We start from the raw sequence: 26,090 nt of genomic DNA, 5'->3' as shown, positions 1-26,090 counted from the left end.
TGAGCGGGCTCCTCGCGCGCCAGCCACACCGGAATGACAGATGCACCTTTTCACAGACCCCGCTTGCTGTATGAGGACACCTTTGTCTCCACAGACCCCTGTTTAGCGCTATTTCACCTCGTCACACCTTTTAAGGCATGAGGTGGGTGGAGGGCGTTTAGTTATCCTCAATTTAGAATACTGTATGAAGTGGTGCTGGAAAACCTTATATAATTAAGGCCTATCCATATTATGCATTTATTGCATACAAAATATTGTATGTCCCTGCAATATACACCGGGGTTGCCCTACTTCAAACTGTGCTTAGATTATACACGTCTGTCGAATTTGTAATAACGTGCCATTTTTAAGAGAAATTTGATTTCCTGTGCACAGTAATCTATTCGGCTCAGGGGACACAATGTGCGCAAGGAAACACGAGAAACGCTAAGACTCGGGATGTGTGTAAACATAGGCCTACTGCCACGCAACGCTCTTTGTGGGAGGGGACATGAGGTTCGGAATGTGTGTAACCCAGGCACGCGCAGCGCACTGGGCGCAAAAAACACACAAGCACTGTCAACATTCAGAGTTTGTAGAGACCCCAAGTTTGCGCACGCGCACCTCAGTACCACTTCCTTCTGTTACTTTCGCCTGTCACAAATGTCCTCATTTAGCCAGGCAGATCCCCTCCCCTCATTTGCATGTCTCAATTCAAATCCCCCCTCCCCCCCACCCCCCCACCTTGGGCATCTTACTTGTTTTAACAGGGCAGGATGGATACTTTTATATTCATGGTTCTGAGGGGAGACATAAATTGCCATTCCAAACAAAGATGAGTTTTTTTTCCTATTAAAAACCTGAACTGGCCTCAACAATTAAGATCTGTATCTTTTGCTCCCTGCGTGGATAACGAGCTCCCTCTCTGCTGGACACAGACGCTTTGTCTCGAGGCTCGGTTAATGAAGCGCGCCTTAGGTCGGGAAATTAGCAGGACTCTGACTCCGGAGCCAACCTTTGGTGACCCGGCTGTACATCAAGTGCCTCTGCCATGTCTTCCCTAGTTATCACCCTGTAACCATGTCAACTCCTCTTTGTTTTCATTTCCTGTAGCCTCTTAGCGAGACTGTCGGGTGCTCTCTGGCAAGAGACAAGAAGGAAGGGGAGGGCAGTCACGTGCCTTCTGCCTTTTATGTGCGTGCATTTGTTTGCTTAAATCAATGGAAACTTTCTATAAAATACTTTTTACAAAAAAGCTAAACTCTATTTGTTTTGAAAAATGTGCGTCACTCCCCCCGCCCAAGGGATGCCTTTTATTGTCCAAACACAGTGGCTAGCGTTTACAGTAATTTGAAGTGTTGGAGCCTGATTGACAGCAAAAAGCAGACTTAAAGTTTTACCCTGTGAAGTTTACAGACTCTTTAGGATTCATAGCTACTTATACATGTTCATTAATGTGGAGGTGGTATAACGGTCAGAGCTGCCGACTTTGGAGCTGGGGAACCAGGTTAGTCTCTGGGTCGGCTCAACATCCTGTGATAGTCAATCACTTAATATTCCCTGGCCTACCAAACAAGCATTTGCAATGCAATAGGTCTTGCATTACTGAAAGTTTGACCTATTGACGTTGCATTATTAGCTGCAACGCCAGTAGCCCAAACTTTAACTACTGCAAGACCTATTGCATTGCAAATGCTTGTCTTCCATTTATTTTAGTGGAACAGTGTGCGAATGCCTTCGGGCTTTAAGACTTGCACGTCTTGTGGGCATCTTATGTCGGCGACGGACCCTCACCTCATTTGTATGTGGTGTTTGGGGGAGGATCACGGCACCACAGATTGTACGCAGTGCCAACAGTTGAAGCCGAAGTCGCGGCAGGAGCGCCGGATGAAACTTCTCTCGGCGCGTCTCTCCAGGTCGACGTCCTCCCCACGGCCTGCTTCGACGGACGGCTTCAGACACTGCTGTGGTAGTCGTCCTCACCTTTCTCCGATGTCCCGTAAGCGTCGCTCCCTGGTGGGTAAGTGTCGCAGTTTGTCCCCGGGAGCTGGTTTCCGGCCTGCCAGGGGCGGGGACTCTGCGCGGGTGATGTGGCCCCGCGTGTCGTCCTATCCACCGTTTCCTGGTGTTGGGGCGTCGATAGTCCAAATGGAGCCTACGTGTGCCATGACTTTTACGCATGTTCTTGCCTCCGGGGCACAGGGATGGGAGGTTGTCTATGTGCTGGCAGAGTGATTGCGCAGGTTTCTGCTTGTTCTTCTTTCTTCTTTCCCTGCCCTTGGGTTCTGCAGTGTTGGCACTCCTCTGGTGGTGTTAGTCACCGTTTCTTTCCAATGTTTCTGCTCTGCGCACACTGTTCACATGCTTCCACAGTTTTTTATCTGAAGGGTCCGCGTTGTGGTGCGAAAAGTTCTCCGAAGAAAACTGACGTAGGCGTGCCATGGCGAGTCTTATGTGACCTCGCTGACATGACGTACGCGGACGACGCCTGGGCGGAGTCGCGTGATGTCGCCCCGCCCCCGGGGCGCAGGGATGCTGTGGCAAAAAAGTTTCCGGTACCAGTCTCACGCCTGGGGATAATTCTACGTTAAGGAAGCTGCGGCTAGAATAGTCTCTACCAGATACATTGTTACCGAAGGTAGGTAACTCTCACTGTAGTCTGTAAGCACTATTTTACTTTGAGTTTCTCCCACTGCATTCTGGACATGCGCTGCTTCAGCTGAAACCGCTTGTGTTTTTTTAAGCAACATGGCTGCCTGCTTTTAATCACTTTAACCTGGCATTATCTTGTTTGTTTAATTTACCCCGCATAAAAAATGGATTTAGAAATGATTAGCAAATTAACTCATGTGAATTCCTGGTAGCGCACAATCCTATGCTAATGGGCTGAAGCTCACAACAGCACATCTGTGTTGCATTTCATCTGTACTAAAGCCACCTGATGGCTTGTTTTCAAAATCTTGTTTTATTGACAACACCACTACCGCCGCCAATACCGCCGCCAATACCGCCGCCAATACCGCCGCCAATACCGCCGCCAATACCGCCGCCAATACCGCCGCCAATACCGCCGCCAATACCGCCGCCAATACCGCCGCCAATACCGCCGCCAATACCGCCGCCAATACCGCCGCCAATACCGCCGCCAATACCGCCGCCAATACCGCCGCCAATACCGCCGCCAATACCGCCGCCAATACCGCCGCCAATACCGCCGCCAATACCGCCGCCAATACCGCCGCCAATACCACTGCCTATACCGCCGCCCCCTCTGCCTATACTGCCGCCCCCTCTGCCTATACCGCCGCCCCCCCTCTGCCTATACCGCCGCCCCCCCTCTGCCTATACCGCCGCCCCCCCTCTGCCTATACCGCCGCCCCCCCTCTGCCTATACCGCCGCCCCCCCTCTGCCTATACCGCCGCCCCCCTCTGCCTATACCGCCGCCCCCCCTCTGCCTATACCGCCGCCCCCCCTCTGCCTATACCGCCGCCCCCCCTCTGCCTATACCGCCGCCCCCCCTCTGCCTATACCGCCGCCCCCCTCTGCCTATACCGCCGCCCCCCTCTGCCTCTACCGCCGCCCCCCCTCTGCCTATACCGCCGCCCCCCCTCTGCCTATACCGCCGCCCCCCCCTCTGCCTATACCGCCGCCCCCCCCTCTGCCTATACCGCCGCCCCCCCCTCTGCCTATACCGCCGCCCCCCCTCTGCCTATACCGCCGCCCCCCCTCTGCCTATACCGCCGCCCCCCCTCTGCCTATACCGCCGCCCCCCCTCTGCCTATACCGCCGCCCCCCCTCTGCCTATACCGCCGCCCCCCCTCTGCCTATACCGCCGCCCCCCCTCTGCCTATACCGCCGCCCCCCCTCTGCCTATACCGCCGCCCCCCCTCTGCCTATACCGCCGCCCCCCCTCTGCCTATACCGCCGCCCCCCCTCTGCCTATACCGCCGCCCCCCCCTCTGCCTATACCGCCGCCCCCCCCTCTGCCTATACCGCCGCCCCCCCTCTGCCTATACCGCCGCCCCCCCCTCTGCCTATACCGCCGCCCCCCCCTCTGCCTATTCCGCCGCCCCCCCTCTGCCTATACCGCCGCCCCCCTCTGCCTATACCGCCGCCCCCCCCTCTGCCTATACCGCCGCCCCCCCCTCTGCCTATACCGCCGCCCCCCTCTCTGCCTATACCGCCGCCCCCCTCTCTGCCTATACCGCCGCCCCCCCCTCTGCCTATACCGCCGCCCCCCCCTCTGCCTATACCGCCGCCCCCCTCTGCCTATACCGCCGCCCCCCCTCTGCCTATACCGCCGCCCCCCCTCTGCCTATACCGCCGCCCCCCCTCTGCCTATACCGCCGCCCCCCCTCTGCCTATACCGCCGCCCCCCCTCTGCCTATACCGCCGCCCCCCCTCTGCCTACACCGCCGCCCCCCTCTGCCTACACCGCCGCCCCCCTCTGCCTATACCGCCGCCCCCCCCTCTGCCTATACCGCCGCCCCCCCCTCTGCCTATACCGCCGCCCCCCCCTCTGCCTATACCGCCGCCCCTCCCTCTGCCTATACCGCCGCCCCTCCCTCTGCCTATACCGCCGCCCCTCCCTCTGCCTATACCGCCGCCCCCTCCTCTGCCTATACCGCCGCCCCCCCTGCCTATACCGCCGCCCCCCCCTCTGCCTATACCGCCGCCCCCCCCTCTGCCTATACCGCCGCCCCCCTCTGCCTATACCGCCGCCCCCCCTCTGCCTATACCGCCGCCCCCCCTCTGCCTATACCGCCGCCCCCCCTCTGCCTATACCGCCGCCCCCCCTCTGCCTATACCGCCGCCCCCCCTCTGCCTATACCGCCGCCCCCCCTCTGCCTATACCGCCGCCCCCCCTCTGCCTACACCGCCGCCCCCCTCTGCCTACACCGCCGCCCCCCTCTGCCTATACCGCCGCCCCCCCTCTGCCTATACCGCCGCCCCCCCCTCTGCCTATACCGCCGCCCCCCCCTCTGCCTATACCGCCGCCCCTCCCTCTGCCTATACCGCCGCCCCTCCCTCTGCCTATACCGCCGCCCCCTCCTCTGCCTATACCGCCGCCCCCTCCTCTGCCTATACCGCCGCCCCCTCCTCTGCCTATACCCCCGCCCCCTCCTCTGCCTATACCCCCGCCCCCTCCTCTGCCTATACCCCCGCCCCCTCCTCTGCCTAAACCGCCGCCCCCTCCTCTGCCAATACCCCCGCCACCTCTAGTCCCGCTGCCACAACCTCAGCGCCTCTCGCTTACTATTAGCAGGGGCACTGTACGAGGCCGGAGCTGCATCCGAGACCATTCATCCCTCTATCTCTCCCTCCATGCCTGCCATAAAGCAGTCTGCCCTGCACCAGGAGGTGAAGCCCGGGCCATACTACTGCTGAAGTTTTTTATTAGGCCAAAGATAGCAATGACATTACGCAATGCCACACTGCACACTCAAATCACAGTGCTGGAAATAAATCCTCCCCGCTCTTCCTCCTGAGCCACGACAGAGTAATCCGAGCAAAAGGTGTTGGAGCGCTTTGTTAGTGTTTATAGCTCGGATCATATGTAACTCACTTCACACTTTCTATGTAATTTACAACACTTATCTTCACTGCACTATCACTACTTTGAAGACGTCGCAGGCCGGTCTCTTCCTCTAATATTTACAATCCAACAAGTGGTCGAGAAGGCCCTTAATTGCAATGCAATAGTTCTTGCATTTGCAAGAATTTAAGCGATTAGTATTTTAAATGACCATACCTTTTTTTTTATGTTTTAAAACTCAAAACATAAATAAAAGGCATTGTCCTTCACAATGCCAATGGCTCAAACTCGCGTGAATGTGAGACCTATTGCCTTGCAAATGCTAGTTTTAAATTCTGCTTGTTTTACAAGTCCATTATGAACAAGGCAACACAGTACCAGAATTTATAGGAGTGGTACATATTAACATTTTTCCCTCCTTTCGGAAATTTACCCCTAGGAGAAAGACAAATCCAGAACAGTAGGATATCACTTTTAAGATTACTTTATTATTCCAGGTTCATAGCACTGTTGTTCCGAGGACCTTCCTATCAGCCTCTCGTCAATCTCTTTCAAGATACTACTGATCGGTATCGATCTGGTAAATTGATGTGACTGCATAAAGCACCACTAGAGAATGAGTGTAGCTGCAGTAAGAAGTGGCACATTAATGGGTAGCTGTGAAACACACATGCTGACCAGCATTGCACAGCTTTAAATAGCTTTCAAGAAGTTGCTTCTGGCCTATTTGGGAGTTGAAGGGAGCATTAAACTAGCAGTTACCGGATCTCCAGCAAGATTCTTTTATCCTTCTTGTATTATAACAAAATATGTGAATACCAGATGCAGATTGTAGAACCTGTTACCATTTTGTACTATGTCAAATGTATGTGAACATCAGATACTGTTAGTAGATCCTGTAACCCTTTTTATGCATTGCTTTCATAGGTTGGAGATTTTGGTGATGCCACGAACTGGCCCACTCCTGGAGAAATTGCTCACAAAAGTACCCCGGTGAGAATTAACCTCCTTTAATCAATCTGGTACAGTCTCTCAAGTGTTTTTATGGATTAATTTTAGTTGCTGGTACGCTCGAGAGATTTGAGAAATTCTGCACAAGGCTAACGTTTCAGTTTGAGTGGCATCACTGGATAATATACAGTGGGAGGAGGTGCTTTTCTAGGTAGTTCTATGTGCTGAGGCTTATATGACTTTTGTAGTTTGGTCTCATTTGTGTTGCAAAAATACAGCATAGAATTCTTGAATAGAAATTGTATGCTTGTGGTATGTTGCTGTAGATAACCGTGCATTGTGTTCTTCTGCTATCCAGTGATGGACTCGAGCTTTTGCAACTTGTTCTTTGAAGAAAGGCTTTTAGTCGTAGGATGCACTGTGACTGCACCTTTAGTAGGCAATGTGCATGGGCATTGACTCCTTTAGGTTTTTTCCTGCCATCTGGTTTGGATGTGTACCGACCGGGCTCAAACTCATCAGAGGCTTACTGTTGAGGCAGAGCACCGTTTCTAATGGAGTCTGGTGTTGAGGCCCCGTGCCCAAAGTGCCACAGCCTCCAGGGCCTCCGCCACCTTCAGACTCTAGTCCTCACCTTAAGAGTCCTCTGAACCCAAAAAGGACCTGACTAACTGTGTTGACCCTCTTGGCCGTCCAGTCCAAGACCACTGACAAGCTTTAACCCCACTCAAAGTCCCCTTTGATGCTGTAGCCTAGGACACTGTTGACCTTGAAGCATTTATCGATGTCAGACACCCTCAAGGAACAGCTCTGAAGACTCTGAACAGCTGATCCCTTAAAGACTATAGGAGGGGCTCGACACAAGGCAGAAGACCATCTTTATTCATCCCTTTACTCGTTAGATTTCTGCAAAGCCGCCCCACAAAAACCTAGTGAAAATCTGCCTCATAAGAGGACTTTTGAGAAGGGACCTGCATCGGAGGCCCCCCCAATGTTCCTATTCTCAAGAAACAGAAATGGGCACAAGCCTCCCCTGTGCTCCACTTTGACCTCCACCACCATTGTTTCCTCCGCTGCCACCGTCTCCTCCACCACACTGACCACGTATACCACCCCTACTCCCTTTCCAGCCACCCTTGGGACAGCAAAGATGTTGACCCCCCGACGAGGCAGACCTTGGCCATTAATTATCCTGAAAGGGCATCTCGCCCCAGATGATGCCACGGTCTACCACCATCCAGAATGTGGTGGTGCACACCCTCCACGAGGAAGACAATGTCCTCATCGAAACAATGTTCAAGTCTTCCTGTTAAAGGGCATGCTCAAATCATACCATTAAGGCCAGGGTAGTAACACCAAATGGCGTCCAAATTATAAACCCTCCTACAGTGACCCTGTGTACATTGGGGTCTATGTCCGCCCTACTACCTGGTCATACACACTGCCTGCAAGCAGGCTACTGCTCAAGCCACAGGTGACACCCCACTGTCTTTTAAGGAGTGCAAAAAGCTGGCTGCCTCTGGCAAGAAGTTGGCTGTAAGGGGGCTAACCTCTGGTGCATTATCCAACTCCGTGGACCTCCCCTCCCACTCTGATAGGCTGTAGTTGGAAGAAATGCAGGTTTTGGTGAAACATTTACATGAAGAGTTCAGTAAAGGAGCGGGATAGTGTCAGAGGGCAAGGCCATCTCCACGCCGCCATAAATTGTGCTCTCTATCCTCAGTGATGCAAAAACAGCCTCCCAAGTGGTTAATGCCAGCGTCCTTATTAAAGGCTGTACCAGGCTCTCCATTTTGGGATTTAAGCTGGCGGTCCAACAGCATCTCCTCAATCTGTCGTTTGATGGGGGAACACCTATTTGGGCTCCAGGTTGATGAGATGCTGCAGGCAAATGTCAAATTGGATGCTCTTCAAATCTAGGGGATCCAAAAGCTCCTTTCATCAGGGCTGCCTCCCATGATCCCACCCAATAATTCAAAAGATGACTGCAGCATTTCTACTAGCAAGAATGTAGAGGGTATGCCCGGGATGCCTACATGGACACTAACGAAGGCAGGAGAAGAGATGTTTGCTCCAAAGGTGCGCCTCAAATCCATGAGTGGAAACTATACCTGCAAGTCCTACACCAGTACTCCCAGCATGGGGGCACACCACAGATGAGCCTGTTCGCCGCCATCAAAAAATTAAATGCTAATACTTTACTCCAGGTACCTCCTGTACATGGGCATTGCACTATGGATGAACTGGTCAGATCTCTGCCTACTCTTTTCCGTCTCACGATTCAGAACATGAGTCCAACATTTCTCAACACTTATCCAGGTCGTCCTCAAGTGGGCCACACAGCCCAAGTATGTAACACTCTTCAAGATGCCAATCACCCCCCATTCAGTCACCCCCATGAGAACCTCCTCAACAGGTTGGACATTCTAACATTCAACCAATGGCAGATCAGACACCCAGATCTCATGCAGCTCACTCTAGTGATTTGGTACCAGAGGTCTTAGAGTTTGGGTACCTACACCTGCCACAGGAATGCATAGACATTCTGGAGGAATCTTATAGACCTATTAAGTGGGCATACTGTCTCAAAATGGATGAGATTGACCATTATTGCATTACCTATCACTTGACACTCCTAAAACCAGTGTCCAGGACGTAGCCTGCAGTCCTCACCCACACTTCTAAATGACTGTATTTTGGTTGTGTGGCCGCATACATGTAAAACAGGGAACTATCCTGTATTGCATCCCTGTAATGAATGGCTTCACGGAGGGCCTTACTAGTTGTTCCTCCCAGAGAACACACCCCCAACCAGGTCTCCCCCTATGGAACTTCAACATAATCCATACAAGACTCGTGGACCCCTTTTTGAGCCATTGCATTCTTGCCCATTGTAATTCCTTTCTTGGAAAGTAAATTCTTATAGCCATAACCTCTCTTGGACATATCAGTGAGTAGCAGATTGTCCTAAACAAAGAACCTCTCATTCAAAGGACAAGGTTGTTCACAGAACAAATCCAAAGTTCCTCAGTGGTTTCCTCCTTCCTCCGCAACCAAACAGAGCTGCCATTCTTCATTCCCCAAGCCAGACTGTAGCAGAGAAAATCCTTTACACTCTAGATGTTAAACACACTTGTGTATTATGTCACCAGGACCAATCTTTCCTGCAGGTCCAGTCCGCTCTTGTTGCTTTTGCAAAACCTCACAAGTCGGCATTTTTCAAAGGCCTCAATTGCCAGATTGATATTAAAGTGCATCCAAACTTGCTACCATAAAACTGATGGAGTCCTCCCTTTTACCCCCTGGGCTCGCGCTATAAGCAAGACAACAAGGGCTTTCCTCTGGAATATCCTGGTAAGGCAGCGACTTGGTCAACCTCACACACTTTAAGCTCTATTGTGTGAACATTTCAGTCTGCCAGCAGTCCGTAGTGAGGCAGACAGTGTTAAGGACTTGATTTCACACATTTTCATTATCCACTTGGTAGCCATTGCCTGTAGCGGGTTCTCCTTTACAATCTATTCAGAGCATGTTTAACTACAGTAATATTCTACATGTGGAAAATGTTACTCAAAGCCTCTGTTAATAGCATTTAGTGCTGTAAATCCCTTTGCGCCCACCTACCAGCTCTATTTGCACATCTCTACTTTTGTTATTTATATTTTTTCGACGATAAGCATTATGCACCATACCGTGTTCAGGTGCTATTCCATACATACTCACACCTGCTCTTCGAAACCGATCTAACTTGGTGCATCTTGTGACTTGCAGGTCTTTCGCTGATGAAAAACAATTTCAAACGTCCCATCCCAACAACAGATGGCATGGGCGGGGGCAGAGCATTTTAATCTACAGCACCACTTGCTATGAACCCACACTTAACAGTGTACCATTTTTCTTTTCTCTGAATGGATTAATTCTAATACATCTGATCTAGCCAGGCACATTTAAGTTTCGACTTTGAGATAATCTCAAATCTGTAGATATTCAAATAAGTTTATTTGCAACAAATCAAATACTTTCTGACTTCCAAAAGGAGTTTCAAGTATACTGCCTATATTAAGTTGCTCAACAGCCATTAACCCGTTTTTTTGCAGTATGAATCTTTTCTGGATTTACATGCTGTGGATTATTCCGCCATCTAGTGGTTGGGTCCGGAATTCTCCATTTTTTGTAGTCCCTCTATTTTCAGGTCTTGCCTAGGCAACGCTTGCGTTTTTTCGAGACCTGCTGTATTCAGGATATGGGCATGTAGCTCCACCTACTTTCCGCCCATCTTTTTAATTTGTTCTAATCACTGGCCTTTGTAAATGGTAGCTTTTCATTGGTTAATAGTCTCATTAGTCCCTACTTAGTAACTCCTTTTCTCTTCCTTTAACCTCCCATGATCCCCTGTTACACGTGTTGCTACTCGGGACCTTTGAATTATGGCATAGGAGCACTATTTTCTTAGATGCCTTTCTCCTGCCAGCGTCGGGCTTTCCCGCAACGTTTTTTAAATGTATTAATTTAACCAGTGCGGCACACCTTTCTTTTGTTGGTTGTGCATTTCGATCGGCAAAGCAGCTGCATGTTTTCTGGTTTCGGTTTCTTTCGACAAGTATATTGCGCTTGTTCTCCAAGTTGCCTATGGGAACACATATTCTTGAATTCTGCTTGCCTCACGACAGAGTGGCTCTTGATTTTTGTTGTGCCTGATGTAGTTCACCCGTAAGTCGCGCTCTTTCAGCCTCGTTTGGCAGCGGTATGGCTGTCTCTGGGTGAAACTGAATTCCAGGCTCTTCTGTTTCACTTAACTGGATGTAGAAATGCTCATAGCCTCAACCACTCGTTTCATTAGCGAACCATGGATGTGGGTGAGCTGTGGCGCTACCAGGTTACTTGGGAGGGTTTGAAAGGCTTCCGCAGGTCCGGGTGCGACTGTCTCTACTGGAGTAGTACATAAATGAACCGTTTTTTGTCTGAGTCGAAGGCTTGGACCCTTTCTGGGTCACAATATTTCCTTTAGTGTATAGATGGGCTCCTTGTGCCTCACACTTCACCTTATTTACTTCCTGGTGCACATTACTGATCCTTTGCACACATTCTCGATCTCTTCTTGGAACACACCTACACCAACCACTTCATGATATGTTCTTGTCCCCTTTCCTTCCTCCATGCGTTTCTGCCAATCTTTTGTAGTCACCCTTCCTTCTCGCCCCTCCCTTTTTTTACTGCCATGCCCACCTGGCCTCTTTCCGGTTCACGTTCACGCCATCCTTCTATTCTACACACTTCGGTTTACCTTCCTTACTCTTTTACACCCTTCACAATGCATTGATGCCCACTTCTTGGTAGATGCCTTTTCCCTTCAAACAGTAGTCCCTTTATTATTGTCTCAAGCCTGTCTCCTCATCGTTCACAGTACAGGATTGTTCCGGTCCTCTACTCTATGTACACATGGCCCATTTTCATCGTGCATTCTTCCGCTCTTCATGCCCATTGCACACTTGGCCCATTTACTTCTTGGTGCCCACTTCTCATTCTCTTTCCCCCGTAGTACACTCCCCTTTACCTTTTAGGCACATTTTAATCCAAATGTACAACCAATTGCCAAATAATTGCAGACTCACCCTCATGCTTTACGATGTATGCACCTACACCAGTACATCTCTACAGTACTCATATTATAATCGTACCTTACATGGAAGTTCTGAGCTTGGTTTATTTGTATTGGTTAAGGCAGAATATTTGAGCATTTGTATTGTGACTTCTGGTTCACCTAATTTGTATTTTTATTTCCATATTCAATGTACAGTGACTCAATCGATGTGTATGCTTTCAGTTCGTAGCAGCATGTAAATAAAAGCGAGCTGTATGTCCTTCTTATTGGATGCATGTAAACTTCAAATAAACATGCCATGCTGTAGCTAGATGCATTTTCCATGAAAAACTTTTTTCTTTGTATTTTTGAAATACAGTGTGATCTTGAATGAATTCCTAGTTTATTTATTGTGACTGATATAGCCACTTTTGTTGGAAGTATTATTCAATCAGTGTGGCCATTAGCTTGCATGACCATACAGTTGGTATTGGATGTTTCTCTAACAGATTTTGGGCATTAGAGGCTGTGAGACGAGGGCCTTGTATAATCCGCAATATAGCCTCCAATAAATTGCAAGTATGCACATTAGTAAGCAGACTACTTGTAAGTTTGCGGTCATAGCTGCGCTCTGCTTTTGCAATTCATCCATATGTGGCCACTGGTAATGTGCAGTTCAGTATACAGTACTACTATGGGCGCTGTAAAGATGTGAATCCACAACTCAAAATACCATACAACATAATTACACTTCATAACACACAATCCCACTGCAAGCTATTCCACTCAATACAGAATAATTCCAATCCACAGAATTCCACAGCACACCATGCCACATAATTCCACTACACAAATCCATTCCGTGCCACACAATTCCACAACTGCCTAATCTGATACCCACATAATTCCACATACATACTCCGTAACACAGATATAAGACCTTACCATTTACAATGCCAATATCTCTAAGCCAAACAAATGTGAGATCTATTGCATTTTCAATGCTTGTTTACTTATTGGGCATAAACGTTTCCCCCATTTGGTGCTTCCTGTGACATTGTCTGCCCCTCTGGAAACACCCCTCTTTGGCGCCATCTTCAGATTTTTTTCCCACCTTTGGATCTGAATGCTTGGCTGAAGGCTCTCTAACTCGAGGAAGAAAAGGTTAGTAAGAAGTTTGCGAAAGATTGTACGAAATTCATTAAACATCAAGGAAAAGGTACTGGAAGGAATCTCCTGTAGGAAAGTACTCCTTTTAGCATAGTAAACCCCACCCCACCCCCCCACACATGCTTTTTGCTTGATTCAGATGCATCTTTGATGTGCACTGGGTCCCTGGTAATCAGGTTCCCAGTGCCTGTTTTTCTCAAACTGTACCTTTGTTTCCCAAATTGGCACACCTCTGGTCCACATACAAGTTCCTTGTAGAAGGTACCAGTGGTACCAGGGGCCTTGTGAACAGAGCGTCTCGAAGGGCTGCAGCATGTATTATGCCACCCTTAGAGACCCCTAATCAAACACACGCACACTGCCACTGCAGCCTGTGTTTTTTGGTGCCGGTTAAAGTGAAGTAGACCTGGCACACATCCCAGTGTACCAGACCTACATGGGCTGGTAGCTTGTCACTACCAGTTCCAAAGCCCCATTATGGCTTTGCTTAATTTCCAGATGTTTTGTACCAAACATTTGATTAATAAGCCCACACTGATGTCAGTGTTGAGTTCATTAATAAATGCACCAGTCTGCCACTTCCAGACATGTTTCTGACCTCCCTGATGTGGGAGCCTTTTACTCTTGTGGGTCAGAAACAAACCTGCTCTGGGTGGCGGTGCTTCACACACACCCCCAAGCAGGAATAGCATTGAAGGCCAGTGAGCCTAAAAGGCTTTCTGTCTTTTGTTATACTGACCAGGGCCTCTCCAGGTAGTGGAGAAGCCTGTCCCCCCCGACGAAGCACCACTTTTGGCGGCAATGTCGGCTTGAAAATTAGTAAGCAGGAGAGGTGTCCTCTCTCGGCAAGGACAACCCCTAAGGTATTCTGAGCCGAAATGACCCTCTTTTGAAAAGCCACCATATTGTTTTGGAGGATTTTAGCCAATAGGGTTAGGGGTATGCTCCTACCCCAGAGGTAGTGCACATACAATGGGTGTAGTCACCCTGAAGGTAAGTAGCCCATTGGCTACTACCTTTGGACCCCTGTAATGCCTGAAAAAACACACTTGGATGAGGAAAAGATGCTCTGATGTAGAAGAGGTCTAGACGATCGATATGTCAAAGGAACCCCGATGTTGAAGAGGAAATAGACGTCAACCCAGAGGAACGCTCTGCAGCGAACGAGTCAAAGAGGAGGTGCCTCAAAACTGAAATTGCTACAATGCTTTAGAAGGACTGGCGTAGCATTGAAAGACTTTCTAATTCCTCCGAAAACTTCGATACCAAAAGACTAAGGCAAGAAGGATGTTCCGAACCTACTTTAACACCTGGACCAGAGGAGAAAGAGGAGCTCTTCTATGAGCAAGAAAAGGAGCAAGGAGGACTGGAATTGCTTTAGGGCTCTGAAGAGTCGGAGTATGTGATTCTCAGTGGCAGGAGCTTATGAACTCCCCAGAGAAGGAACTAGACAGTTAACAGTCGAGGCCTTCGCCTCCTGATGACATTGGCATGTACAACCAGGCCAACCAAAAGGCTGATCAACTCGATCCAGGGATAAGTATACCCCCTGTGAAAAGGAGATTCAGTCAGTATTGCAGGAAACTCGCCTTTACCAGATGGGGCAAGCTCCTGACAGTGGGGAAATTGTTAAGGGGAAATGGCATCATGCATCCCCATAATCCCATATGCAAGTTGACACGGGAGACCAATTCAATTACAAGAGGTAGGAAATTAGCACAACAAACTCCCAACAGTAACCATTACCAGTAACCATTACAACAGATGGCTCTCATATGGGCTGGGGAGCGCATATAGCCTCGCTCAAAGTGTGAGGAGTCTGGAAGGAAGATGCAGTAAAGCATATCAATATGTTGGAACAAAGAACAGTGTTCCTAGCCTTAAAAAGCCTTTCAGAAAGAGCTATTAGGAAAGACAATATTGATCCAATCAGACAAATACATTTTTTTACATCCATAAGCAAGGGGGAACTCAATCCCTTGCCTGGTCAAGACTAGCCCAAAAGATATGGAAGTGGGCAATACAGAGGAGAATGTAAGTAAAAGTAGTTAATCTTTCAGGCAAAGACACTGTAGAAGCGGACAGACGGAGCACACAAGCGTCATGCTCTCACATATGGGAATTAAATCAAAACTTACTCAAGATTTTTTGGTGTGTGGGGGAGCACCAACAATAGAACCATTGGCTCACCCTAAAAACAGCATTTCTGGTAGCCATAGTATCGCTACGCAGGGTAAGTGAAATTCAAGCGCTCATGATTCAAGAACCATACTTTCAGGTTCACAAAGACAGAGTAGAGATGAGGACAGACCCACAATGCTTACCTATAAGTAGTCTTGTTTCCACATTAACCAAACCATTCAAATTCCACGTTTTTCCAAAAAACCTAAGTCACGCCGAGAGAGCATTACACACGCTGGACACAACACACCATATGTACTACATTGAAAAGATAAAGATGTGCAGGAAGACAAAGCAACTGTTTCTTTTCAAATAATATGGGTAAAGCTGTAACTAAGGCACAGTTGCCAAATGGATTGCCCAAACTATTACATTTTTCCACAGAAATGCCGGAGAGAAACTAATCTCAACCCCAAAGAGACACTCCGCAAGGAAAAAGAGCAACGGTGGCCTTTCTATCAAATGCGCCCTTACAGGAGATATTTATGGCAGCAACGTGGTTATCTGTTTACAAAACAATACTGCATACACATTAAAATAAACAGTGTTGGAAGCTGGCACTGTATATACTATACCAAAGTGAGCTATAGTGTGCACATTCCAGTGGAATCCCAAAGATGGGCAGAGGTTACGTTAGATAGCACCTCACTCTATATTTGTGGTTGTGTGGTTGTGTGGTTGAGCAGTAGGGCAGTATCAAAGGACAGTATTAAGCATGTGTTGTACACACTGTCCGCAAATTAATTCACACACTCAAAGACTGAACTTCAGACCAATTGTTTTTGTATGAAAATATTCTTTTAGCTGTATATTCTAGAAGCAAGCTTGGCGCAAGCAATAAATACTTTACAGTAGTAATGCAGTTTGTAAACAGTTTGAATTGAACATGTATATGCACTGACTTACTGTATGGTTTCAGAGAAATGCAATACTTTGTAAATACAGCACATAGACTTGAATGGGCTCTTCTGTAAAATTACAGGTAAGTTACTTTTGAGATTACTTTTCTTACTCAGTAGTATACCTGGATACTACTTTGGGACATTTCCTGTAAACAGGTAAATAAAATGGTTTTTGTTATTGCAATTTTAAAGAATTTCTTAAGGTTTTCAAACTCCACACTTAACCCCTTCCATGCTCATGACGGAATGGTTGTCATGAGCACAAGTTCTAGCGTGCTCATGACGGAACCTTTCCGTCATGAGCACATGCTCAGGAAATCCCTCTGCTGCAGACAGATGAATTTCCCATTTATTAATATTTTTTGCCTGGGGAGGTGGGGGAAGAGCTTCCACTACCTCCCCAGGCATATTTTTGAATTTCGTTGCAATGACGATAGCGCACAACTTAGTTTCAGTTTCTCAGTTTCGGTGCTTGTGGGGCTATCTCAGTCCCCCGAACACCGAAAAAGATGGGAGAGGTATCGTTGGAAAGAGGAGGATCTCCCCTTTCCAATGGTACCCTTCCCTAGTGCGGGCGGCTCAAGTACCTGTGACAATTTTGACAATTTTGATGTTTCCTCAATACTGTTTGGGTCCTTGCCTGTCACGGGTACTTGGGCCTTCCGCACGATTGAGGCACCATTTTTATCGGGAATCTTGGGGGAACGCTGGGTGGTAGGAAATTTGTGTCAGCCCGGTGATTCCACAACTTTCCCACACATAAATGTGTGGAAAAAGTGACTTTTGTTTCTGCTAAATTTGAAGTTTGCAGGGGATTCTGGGTATGAAAACGGGGGATCCACACAAGCCATACCGCCATTGATTCACCTGGGTGTCTAGTTTTCAAAAATGTATAGGTTTGCTAGGTTTCCCTAGGTGCCAGCAGAGCTAGGGTTCAAAATCTACAGCTAGGCACTTTGCAAAAAAAGTGTCAGTTTTCACTGTAAATATAGTGTGTCCACGTTGCGCTTTGAGCCGTTTGCTGTCGCCGGCACTAGGCCTACCCACACAAGTGAGGTACCATTTTTATCGGGAGAGTTAGGGTAACACAGAAATGTAGAGCAACTATTACCTATGGACTTTCGATGCATTTCTGCGTTCCAAATGAGACCATGTGCAAGTCATTTTGAAAAATGACCTATAATTCTCATGCTAGTATGGGTACTCACAATTTCTGAAATGTGCAAATATCTACGGTTTCTAAACTCTATTTTAATCCAACTTCAGAAATACATAGTGTCTCTCATACAGATTGTTCCATGTATATATTTTCCCAAATGAATTGCTATATACCCGGTACATAATTAAAAACACTGCTCGGTTATTGGCTCTGGGTTCGTCGGGTTCTTGATGAACCTACAAGTCCTATATATCCCCACAACCATAAAGGTCCAGCGGATGTAACGGTGTATTGCTTTCAAACAGTTGTCATAATTAGAAGTTACAGGTGAAAACGTTGACACAATTTGCTGTTTTTTTTTTTAACTAATGTTCAAGTTTTCCTATATTCAACAATTAGTTTCTATGAGGAAACCTTGAAGGATCTACACAAATGACCCCTTGCTGAATTCAGAATTTGGTCTATTCTAAAATGTATAGCTTTCCAGGATCCATTATTGCTTTCATACCCATTTCTACCGTTAAGTGGAAGGAGGTTGAAAGCACAAAAAATAGGCTATGTCCCAGAAAAATGCCAAAACGAACACATTTTGGTTTTCTGACAAGTCTGTTTGTCCCTGAAAGCTGGGAAGATGGTGATTTCAGCACCACAATTCCTTTTTTGATGCCATTTGCAGGGAAAAAAAGACTTTCATATGTAGACCTTTTTTCCCATTTTTCCAAGAAAACAAAATTTACCTCTATTTGGGCTAATTTCTTGGCCCCCTCCAGGGGAATCCACAAACCATAGGTACCTTTAGAATCCCCATGATTTTTTTGTTTAAATTTGTTTGAGATTTTTACATTTCCTGTTACAAGTTGCTATTGCATCATTGACCTGTTATATCATACATTTGTGGGCATTTGGTTATTTTTACCAGTGTAGTCAGCGATCTCACCATACATCAATACAACTTGGATAAGATAGCTTACAATTGTCCAGGAGTTATCTTCTAGTTTGACTCAGCATACTTTATTTAATTTGTTGTGATGTCTTGTTGGGCATGTATCCCGGGGGTGTTGGTTGGTGTTTTGCCCTCCCCTCTACACTTGTATGTCACCTCTTATAGAGTTAGTGACTGTATTCCCTGGCGGATGAAGTTGGTTTCGGAAATGCCAAAGGGGGACAAACAAAACTGAACTATGGGAGGGAAACCAGGTGTAAGGGAGGAGTGGGAGCGGTCTGATTATGCGCCGGGGCGCTCAGTGATGTGACTGGCTGTGATTCAGCGTGAATGTGCTGTTGCGTGTGTAGGGGGGAGGAAAGGCCGTATGCAGGGTGTTGTAGGAATGCATCTAACACATCTTGGACATGTCATTGGTTGTGTGAGTCTCATTGCTATACAGGGGAGGCTAGTATCTATCCTTTGGGAGGGCCTAGCAGCGAAGGGGTTAAAAGAATTTCCAAGAAAAAGTCAGTTATCCTATGGAGGAAAACAGTGTTAGCGGTATTTGGTAGTGGGAGCTAAGGTTCTGGGGTTAGATTCAGGGGTCCTCCAGGGTCAAGGATGCACTCTAGTTATACCCTCAGCGGCACTAGAGCGGCCAGGTGCAGAGTGCTGAGGCCCAATGTTATCCAATGGTGGATAGGGGGCCTCCGGTTGGTGGCTGCTGATAAGCAGGCCGCTTGGTTGTGGGAGCAAAGCTCCTGGACTTTAGCTCAGGGAAAATGGGGAAACAAAGTAGCACCAAAGGTGCACCCTCAGCAGCACTAGGGCAGCCGGGTGCAGGGTGCTGTTTCGATGTATGGCCCCCTGTTTTCAACGGGGAACCTCTGGTTTGCAAAGGCACTGCAGGCTGTTTGGCCACCCAAGGCCGTGGGGCGTCTGGTGCAGGGGTGCCTTTTGGGGTCGGATCTTACCAGCTCCTGGTCGTGGTTGGGGGGACGTTCTGGATTTAGGCTGCAGGTGTCTGGCGGAGGCTTGAGGCAAGTTGGGGCTTGCCGGATCTCCGGTCAGGATCGCCAGGGTGACCTCGGGGTGTTTGCCCGCTCGGACGGTGGGAGCAGAGTGGGGCAGATTCGCGGTGTCTGACTGGAGCTTGAGGTTGCAGATGAACAAATCCAGTGTTAACTGGAGACTGTCTTTGGGGTTGAAGGCAGGCAGGTCCTTTGGGGTTTTCAAGGTTGCTGGCGGCAGGACACACCGGGATTTTGCAGGAGCAGGTTTGAGGGAGAGACAGGCCGGTAGGGCTCAGCCCAAGTCAGTGGGCGTCTTCCTCTTGTTAGCTGCTGCACGGCTGTTTGGTCTTTCCTGTTCTTCTCCTAGTAGTTTCTTGGCTGAGGAAGCAAGGTTCAGGAGTGCCCCTAAATACAAGATTTAGGGGCCTTACAAGTAGGTAAAAGGCAGGGACCAATGGGTCCCTTCCCTGTGGTGGGTACTCCCCCTATTATGCCACCCTCCAGTGGGAGGGGGGCATGAGCCTGTCCCTGGTTGGCCGAGCCCCCCATCAGCAAGATGGCAGGGACTGAGAGTTGTACTTTACCTCGAATCCCCCCACCCCCAAGGGGGGGGGGGGGGAGTTAGCAGACGTGGGCAAACCTCTCTTCCTCACTTGTTTTTCCCGCTGGTTCTCCTACCCAAAGTGGGGGGCAGAACCAGTAGGGACCAGTTGTTGAAAGCAGCAAGTGGCCTAGGGAAGCTCTCAAACGCAGAAAGCCTTTGAAGCTTCCCCTTTGTAAACCCTGCCCATCCTGGGAGAGTAGGCTTGGCGCCTCGTCCCAGGACGTGCATTGTTTTAAGCCCCAGAGAGTAGCTGGCTCTCGACCCAGGGGTCCAGAAACATTTCTGATTGTGGCAGTTGAAAGCAGCCACTCAGCCTGGACACTAGTGGTAGGTTAGTGTTCAGGGGGATCTCTAAGATGCCCTCTGTGTTCATTTTTCATTAAATCCCACACTGACATCCGTGTCAGATTAATGTGCTGAGAAATTTGATCCCAAACTTCAGTTTTCAGTGTAGCCATTATGGTGCTGTGGAGTTCATAATGACAAACTCCCAGCACCATGTACTCTTAATGGCAGCACTGCACTTACAAAGTCTAAGAATGGCTTTAGACTCTGTAGTGGTACAGGGCTTATGCACCTGTACCCTCACCTCTGGTATAGTGCACAAAGCTAGAGTGACTGATCAGTGCCAGGGCAGTGGGTTATAGGCATGGCACACAGATGTGTGCCATCTAGACTTTTCACTTTGTTCTGCACCAAGACACGCAGCCTGCAAAGGCAGTGTGAATGTCAGGATACAGGACCTCTAAGGGTGGCAAAATAAGTGCTGCAGCCCTTGGAGTCCTCTGGTGGTCACAGTGCTCTGGGTATCCATGGTACCATTTACCAGGGGCTGACCTGTAGCCATAGATGCCAATTGTGTTTTGTTTTCAATGCCGTTTTAGGGAAAGAATATAGGCCCTGGGTACCTGCTTGGCTGGAGCCCAAGGCACACTCAGTCACAGTACATCAGCAATTTAGCAAAATGTGGGGGCAAACATGTAAAGATGGCACTTTCTTACAGCTGCCACATAGGCTAGTCAACCATGGTACACCACCCTGTTGGAGCGGTCACTAGTTCCACAAATGAAACTACACCTAAACTCCAGTCTCCTCACACAGCCATGGAGAAATCAAACGTCCAAATCCCAAAGAACTGAATTTATTGATCAGGCTCCTGATGGCATAAAGTTTGGTTATTTAAATGTACCCCCAGACTCTATGAATATTCTAAAAGAAGGAAGAAAGCCTACCACCAGGGCTTGCTATGCCGCAAAACGAAAACTATTTGCTGCATATTGCAAGAACAACAAAATCAATCCTTTAGATGCTTCTATACAAAACATTATTTGATACTTGTTACATTTGCAACAAACAGGTCTGGCGTACACGTCTATTTGTTTTCACCTTGCAGCAGTAGCATACTTCCAAAATAGACAACATTTGTCACTATTCAGAGTCCCAGTAATCAAGGCCTTAATGGAAGGCTTAAAAAAGGTAATACCACCATTCCTCCTGCTCCAGTATGGAATCTCAACATTGTTCTCACAAGGTTCATGGCTCCACCTTTTGAACCATTACACAAGTGCCCTTTACAGTTCCGCTCATGCAAAGTTGCTTTCCTCATTGCTATCACATCACTGAGAAGAGTTGGTGAGCTACAGGCATTAATGGCAGAAGAACCTTTCTTTCGGCTACATAAAGATAGGATAGTTCTCCATACTAACCCAAAATTTCTTCCCAAAGTAGTTTCTGCTTTTCATATAAATCAATTGGTTGAGTTACCAGTTTTCTTTCCTCAATCTGATTCTGTAGCAGAACGCACTCTTATCACGCTTGATGTTAAAAGAGCTTTACTATACTACTTAGAACCAAAGACTTTTGCCAAACAACTGTTTGTTGCATTTGCTCCACCCCACAAGGGCAATCCTATTTCAAAGTCTGGTATTGCCAGAGGGATTGTGAAATACATTCAAACTTGCTATATTAAAGCTAAAAGAAATTTAACCATACCCCCTAGAGCGCATTCCACTCGCAAAATAGGGGAGTCAGTGGCCTTTTCAAGGCAACATCCCTCTAGCTGACATATGTGAGGCAACTACATGGTCTTCACCACACACATTTACCAAACACTATTGTGTAGATGTGTTAGCACGTCAACAGGCTAATGTAGGCCAAGCAGTACTAAAAACACTATTCCAAACAACCAACATATACAGGTTAGCCACCGCTTTGGGATTATACTGCTTTATAGTCTATGCAAAGCATGTGTATCCACAGCACACATGACTTGAACGGATAATGTTACTTACCCAGTAAGCATCTGTTTTTGGCATTTAGAGCTGTAGATTCACATGCGCTCACCTGCCTCCCCGGGTACCTGTAGTTGTTGCAGTTCTTAATTATACATTCATACGCAGGGACATCTCTATACTACACTTACTCCATTATCATCCTCTTGCGGGAAAACAATCTAACAATGGAGTCTATGACCATGTGCACTATCACCGAAAGGAGGAGTAACCTTACCTTGTGATTAAAAAAGACTTCTTCGAAGAAAAACAACTTGCACACATCCGGACCCAACAACAGATGGCACGAGTATGCAAAGCATGTGCCAAGAACAGATGCTTACTTGATCTTTACAGAATGTCTCCGGTTTTGTTAGCTTTTTCTGAATATCTCCCTTTTGTACTATGTAACCCACAAAAGTACACCGCTCCATCCAAATCGATCATCCCATCCCTTTCTGCATTCTTTCAGTGCTCCTCTCCAAATCACTGGAAAAAATCATCCCACTTTTGGTGTCCGTTTGAAACGAGCACTGGCAAATTCAATAGGTCTCGCCTATGTAAGACCCATCAGCTTTGGCAATGTGTTTTAGCCATGTTGTACACTAGTGCGGCTGAAATTCAGAATGGCTAAAAGTTAATGGCCTGGAGGGTGGTGCAGTAGGTTAAATTGAGGTGTTTTGTGGAGTGTCACCATTACAGAAAACACATTTGCAGTTGAAATAAAAATTACATTTGCACAGACCTAGTTATACTGCGCACAATGTGTGGACATGTCATCACCTAGTGTATTTGTGTTTTTTCATATGCAAATATTTGTTTCAACACACTTCAGAACTACAAAAAAATGTGCTTCATTTACTTTCCTAATTCTGACATTCTGAAACTTGACCACAGTTCATTTCTGTCACACAAATGCTCTCAATTTAAAGTCCGATATTAAAAAAAAAAAAATTAAAAACCAAGCTCCCTCAGAAAATGGCTCCTGGCATTTGACCTGTCTTTAAATGCGCAGTAGATGTGACCAGAGAACAATATTTAAAAGCCTGCTTACAGAAAGCAAGTTCTCGGACGTTCATGGGGAGGGACGAACTCAAGCTGGACAGCCTAAAGAAAATAAGGCCTGGAAATAGAAAGCAACTGCCAGTTACAAACCACAAAGCCATTAGCAAGCAATTGACGACTTGCATTCCCAGAGAAACTTTCAGAATGGCAACAAAGTTGTTAGGCTGAGCGCTATTTTTTCAGCCAAGCTTAACCTGTCCTAAAGGGATTCCCACGGTGCAGAAACATGGTTAATATTAATATTGCTGCTATAATTGCCATGCCTATTCTTAAAGGAACTGTCTTTGCTCTTCTCCCACTGTTTCCTAATGTCTGCAGCTTCTCCTTCTGAAAAGCAAAAGTATGACCCCATCTTATGATTTTCAGCCTTGCTGGTTCCTTTAAAAACCGAGGATGTGTTGCTCCCTCTGCTTTCCACCACTGCACAACAGTATCACAACCTTTAAGGGCTCTATCATTTGCTGCCATTGTCGAATGACACCGATCTGACCAAAAAATGTGCCTCCAGAAACGAGTGGTACTGTGGGGCTTCCAAAACAATGGCTTGCTGTAGCAAAAAAATGTTGTGCTAATCAAAATGGGCTGGTGGCGGAGTATGAGCTCAATTGCATGTTAATCTGCATGCGAAACCAATCAGCTCGCTGAATTTGGTAGGCAAAGCCCTAGTCGGGAAATGCCTCTTGTAACAGATCTATAATGTACTTCCTAGGGTCATTCCTTTTTGTCGCCTCCGGAATTCCCAGCATACCTAAATTGTTCAGTTGCTGTCTGTTTTCGAAGTCTTCTGTCTTCCATTGGGTATCTTGAATTTGGCGCCCATTAACCTTTGCTGTGTGTGCTGACTCGTAGGTATGCTTTTCAAGCTTTGCCATTTGCACCGTCAAAGCAAGAATGTTACTGGTGACTTCGGCTTCAGACTGTTGTTTTTTAATTGTCCTTCTTGACGGCTATGTATTTTGCTTGCATCTAATCTGTATTTTTGAATAATCTGAAAACTGGCACCGAGTGAGGGTTTTCCATCTGTTTGTAGATTAATCTTTCAAAATTCCCAGCTTCTATTAAGAGACTACACATAAACACATTAGTTTTTGTCTTGGTGTCAGGGTGTTGAGAGTATTGGGTGTAGTGAGTGGTTAACTCTACTTAGCATTTTTTTTTTTGCCTCTGCCCTCTGTGTATCTGTATAACTTCTGCGAACTATTCAGAGTTTAGGACCTCCAATTTCCCCTGTTTTCTAAAAATCTTTTTCTATCAGATGCCCCCTGGCCACCTCCTTTGTCTGCAAGTTTAATTGCCCATTTTCCGATAACTGTAGCTTTGGGTCAGGTGCCAAATATTGTTGACGCTATTTTTTAACCCACAGCATCTTCTCAGAGCTAGAAACCATTTCCTTCCTCGTGGTGTCCTCTACGTGGAGTCCTCCACTGTGGCCAGACAATAAGGGGGTGGGCGACAGGGGGGTGGACTCAGTGTCACCAATTCAGCTTTTATTTATCTAGAAAGTTGTATAGTTTCTGCCTCACAACAAATGTCACTCATGTGCCCTCCCATTCTCCTTTGTTTGGCAGCGGTGGTGTATTTGCTGTTCTCCTTTGCAGCTTTAAGCAGTTATGAATCCAGCCTCATCACCATCATGGTAGACTAACCCCACCACGCCCCCCTACCTAGATTGCCTTGGGTTTGAAGATTCTGCCATTTGCCCCAGCCTCTGCATGCACCAGGATACGAAAGAGATCATGCAGCTGCAGCGGTGGAGCTGCCAATGGAACAGATAGGTACTGAGCCCTACTTTTAACAGTGGATTTCTGCTGTCTTACACTGCAGCACACTGACATGAGGCGATCAGGGACTCTTCGAGGTGGGTTCAATACTTCCTTTGGGACGCTTGGACCAAGGCACAGGCGATCAGGGACTGGCCGACAACTTATGGAAGGCTGATCTTTTTTCTTAGTGTCTGTACTTATGTAGTGACTCCTAATCCCCTTAAGGTGTTCACTGCCAAACTGTTGCCTGTGCCCGCAGTTGCTAGTGGGCCCCCATTGATGTTACCATAATAATGTAGGCTAGCTAGCAATGTGCATTTCAATCGTTCGTTGTAGGGAACGTTGCACTACATTTGCTTGTTATTATTCAGGGGACAGTAGTGTAGACCACGAGGCTGACCAGAAGTGATACTGTTGTGCAGTGGTGGAAAGCAGAGGGAGCAACACATCCTCGGTTTTCAGCTAGCTACACCCCCTCCCCCCCCCCCCCCAATAAAATCCCTCTGTGCTAGTGCCTTAAAATTCGCAAGATTTAATTTTAAATTTGATACATTTGTTTAATTCTGCTCCAAAGCATGACATGTCTAGTCGTAACTTGGCTTTGTTAGGTCGAGCCTAGTGCAGCACGCATGCGCTGCCCTATGGGGGGGGCCTCTTGGAGTCACTCCAAACTTTCTCAAAACTTGTCCGTGTGGTTTTTCAACTTCCATACATTCTATTGGTCTTTGCGTGTGGCTTTCAAAAATGAAAGCATGCAATTGGCCAGTTGGGTGCCTGTCCCACCTTTTCTGTAAATGTTCACTTCAGTGGCACACAGGTTGCTAGCTGCATTCCTTGTCGTGGATCATTCAACACCGCGCAGTCGCTTTCAGTTTGCAGCCGTGCTTGTGTTTTTTCACTCCCCACCTCTCCTCTCTGACCAGGACTTCCTCCTCTCCTTCCGCACCCGCAGCCTCTCGACCTTCTCCAGCAGTTTCACATCCATAGTCT

At 47.4% G+C, this 26,090-nt stretch overlaps 1 protein-coding gene across 4 annotated transcripts in view; it reads left to right on the top strand.

The window, feature by feature from the left end:
• Positions 1-26,090, top strand: part of LARP1 (La ribonucleoprotein 1, translational regulator) — a 938,019-nt gene that overhangs the window by 251,258 nt on the left and 660,671 nt on the right. For all 4 annotated transcript variants that reach the window (XM_085617634.1, XM_085617633.1, XM_085617636.1 and 1 more), the window contains exon 3: positions 6,444-6,509. In XM_085617634.1, coding sequence (XP_085473760.1) covers positions 6,444-6,509 — 66 coding nt within the window. The remainder of the gene's footprint in view (positions 1-6,443; positions 6,510-26,090) is intronic.

Source organism: Triturus cristatus, chromosome 7, assembly GCF_964204655.1.
Source record: "Triturus cristatus chromosome 7, aTriCri1.1, whole genome shotgun sequence".
NCBI classification, from domain to species: Eukaryota; Metazoa; Chordata; class Amphibia; order Caudata; family Salamandridae; genus Triturus; species Triturus cristatus.
Note: the sequence above shows the minus strand (reverse complement) of the source record. Positions and strands in the feature narration are given on the sequence as shown.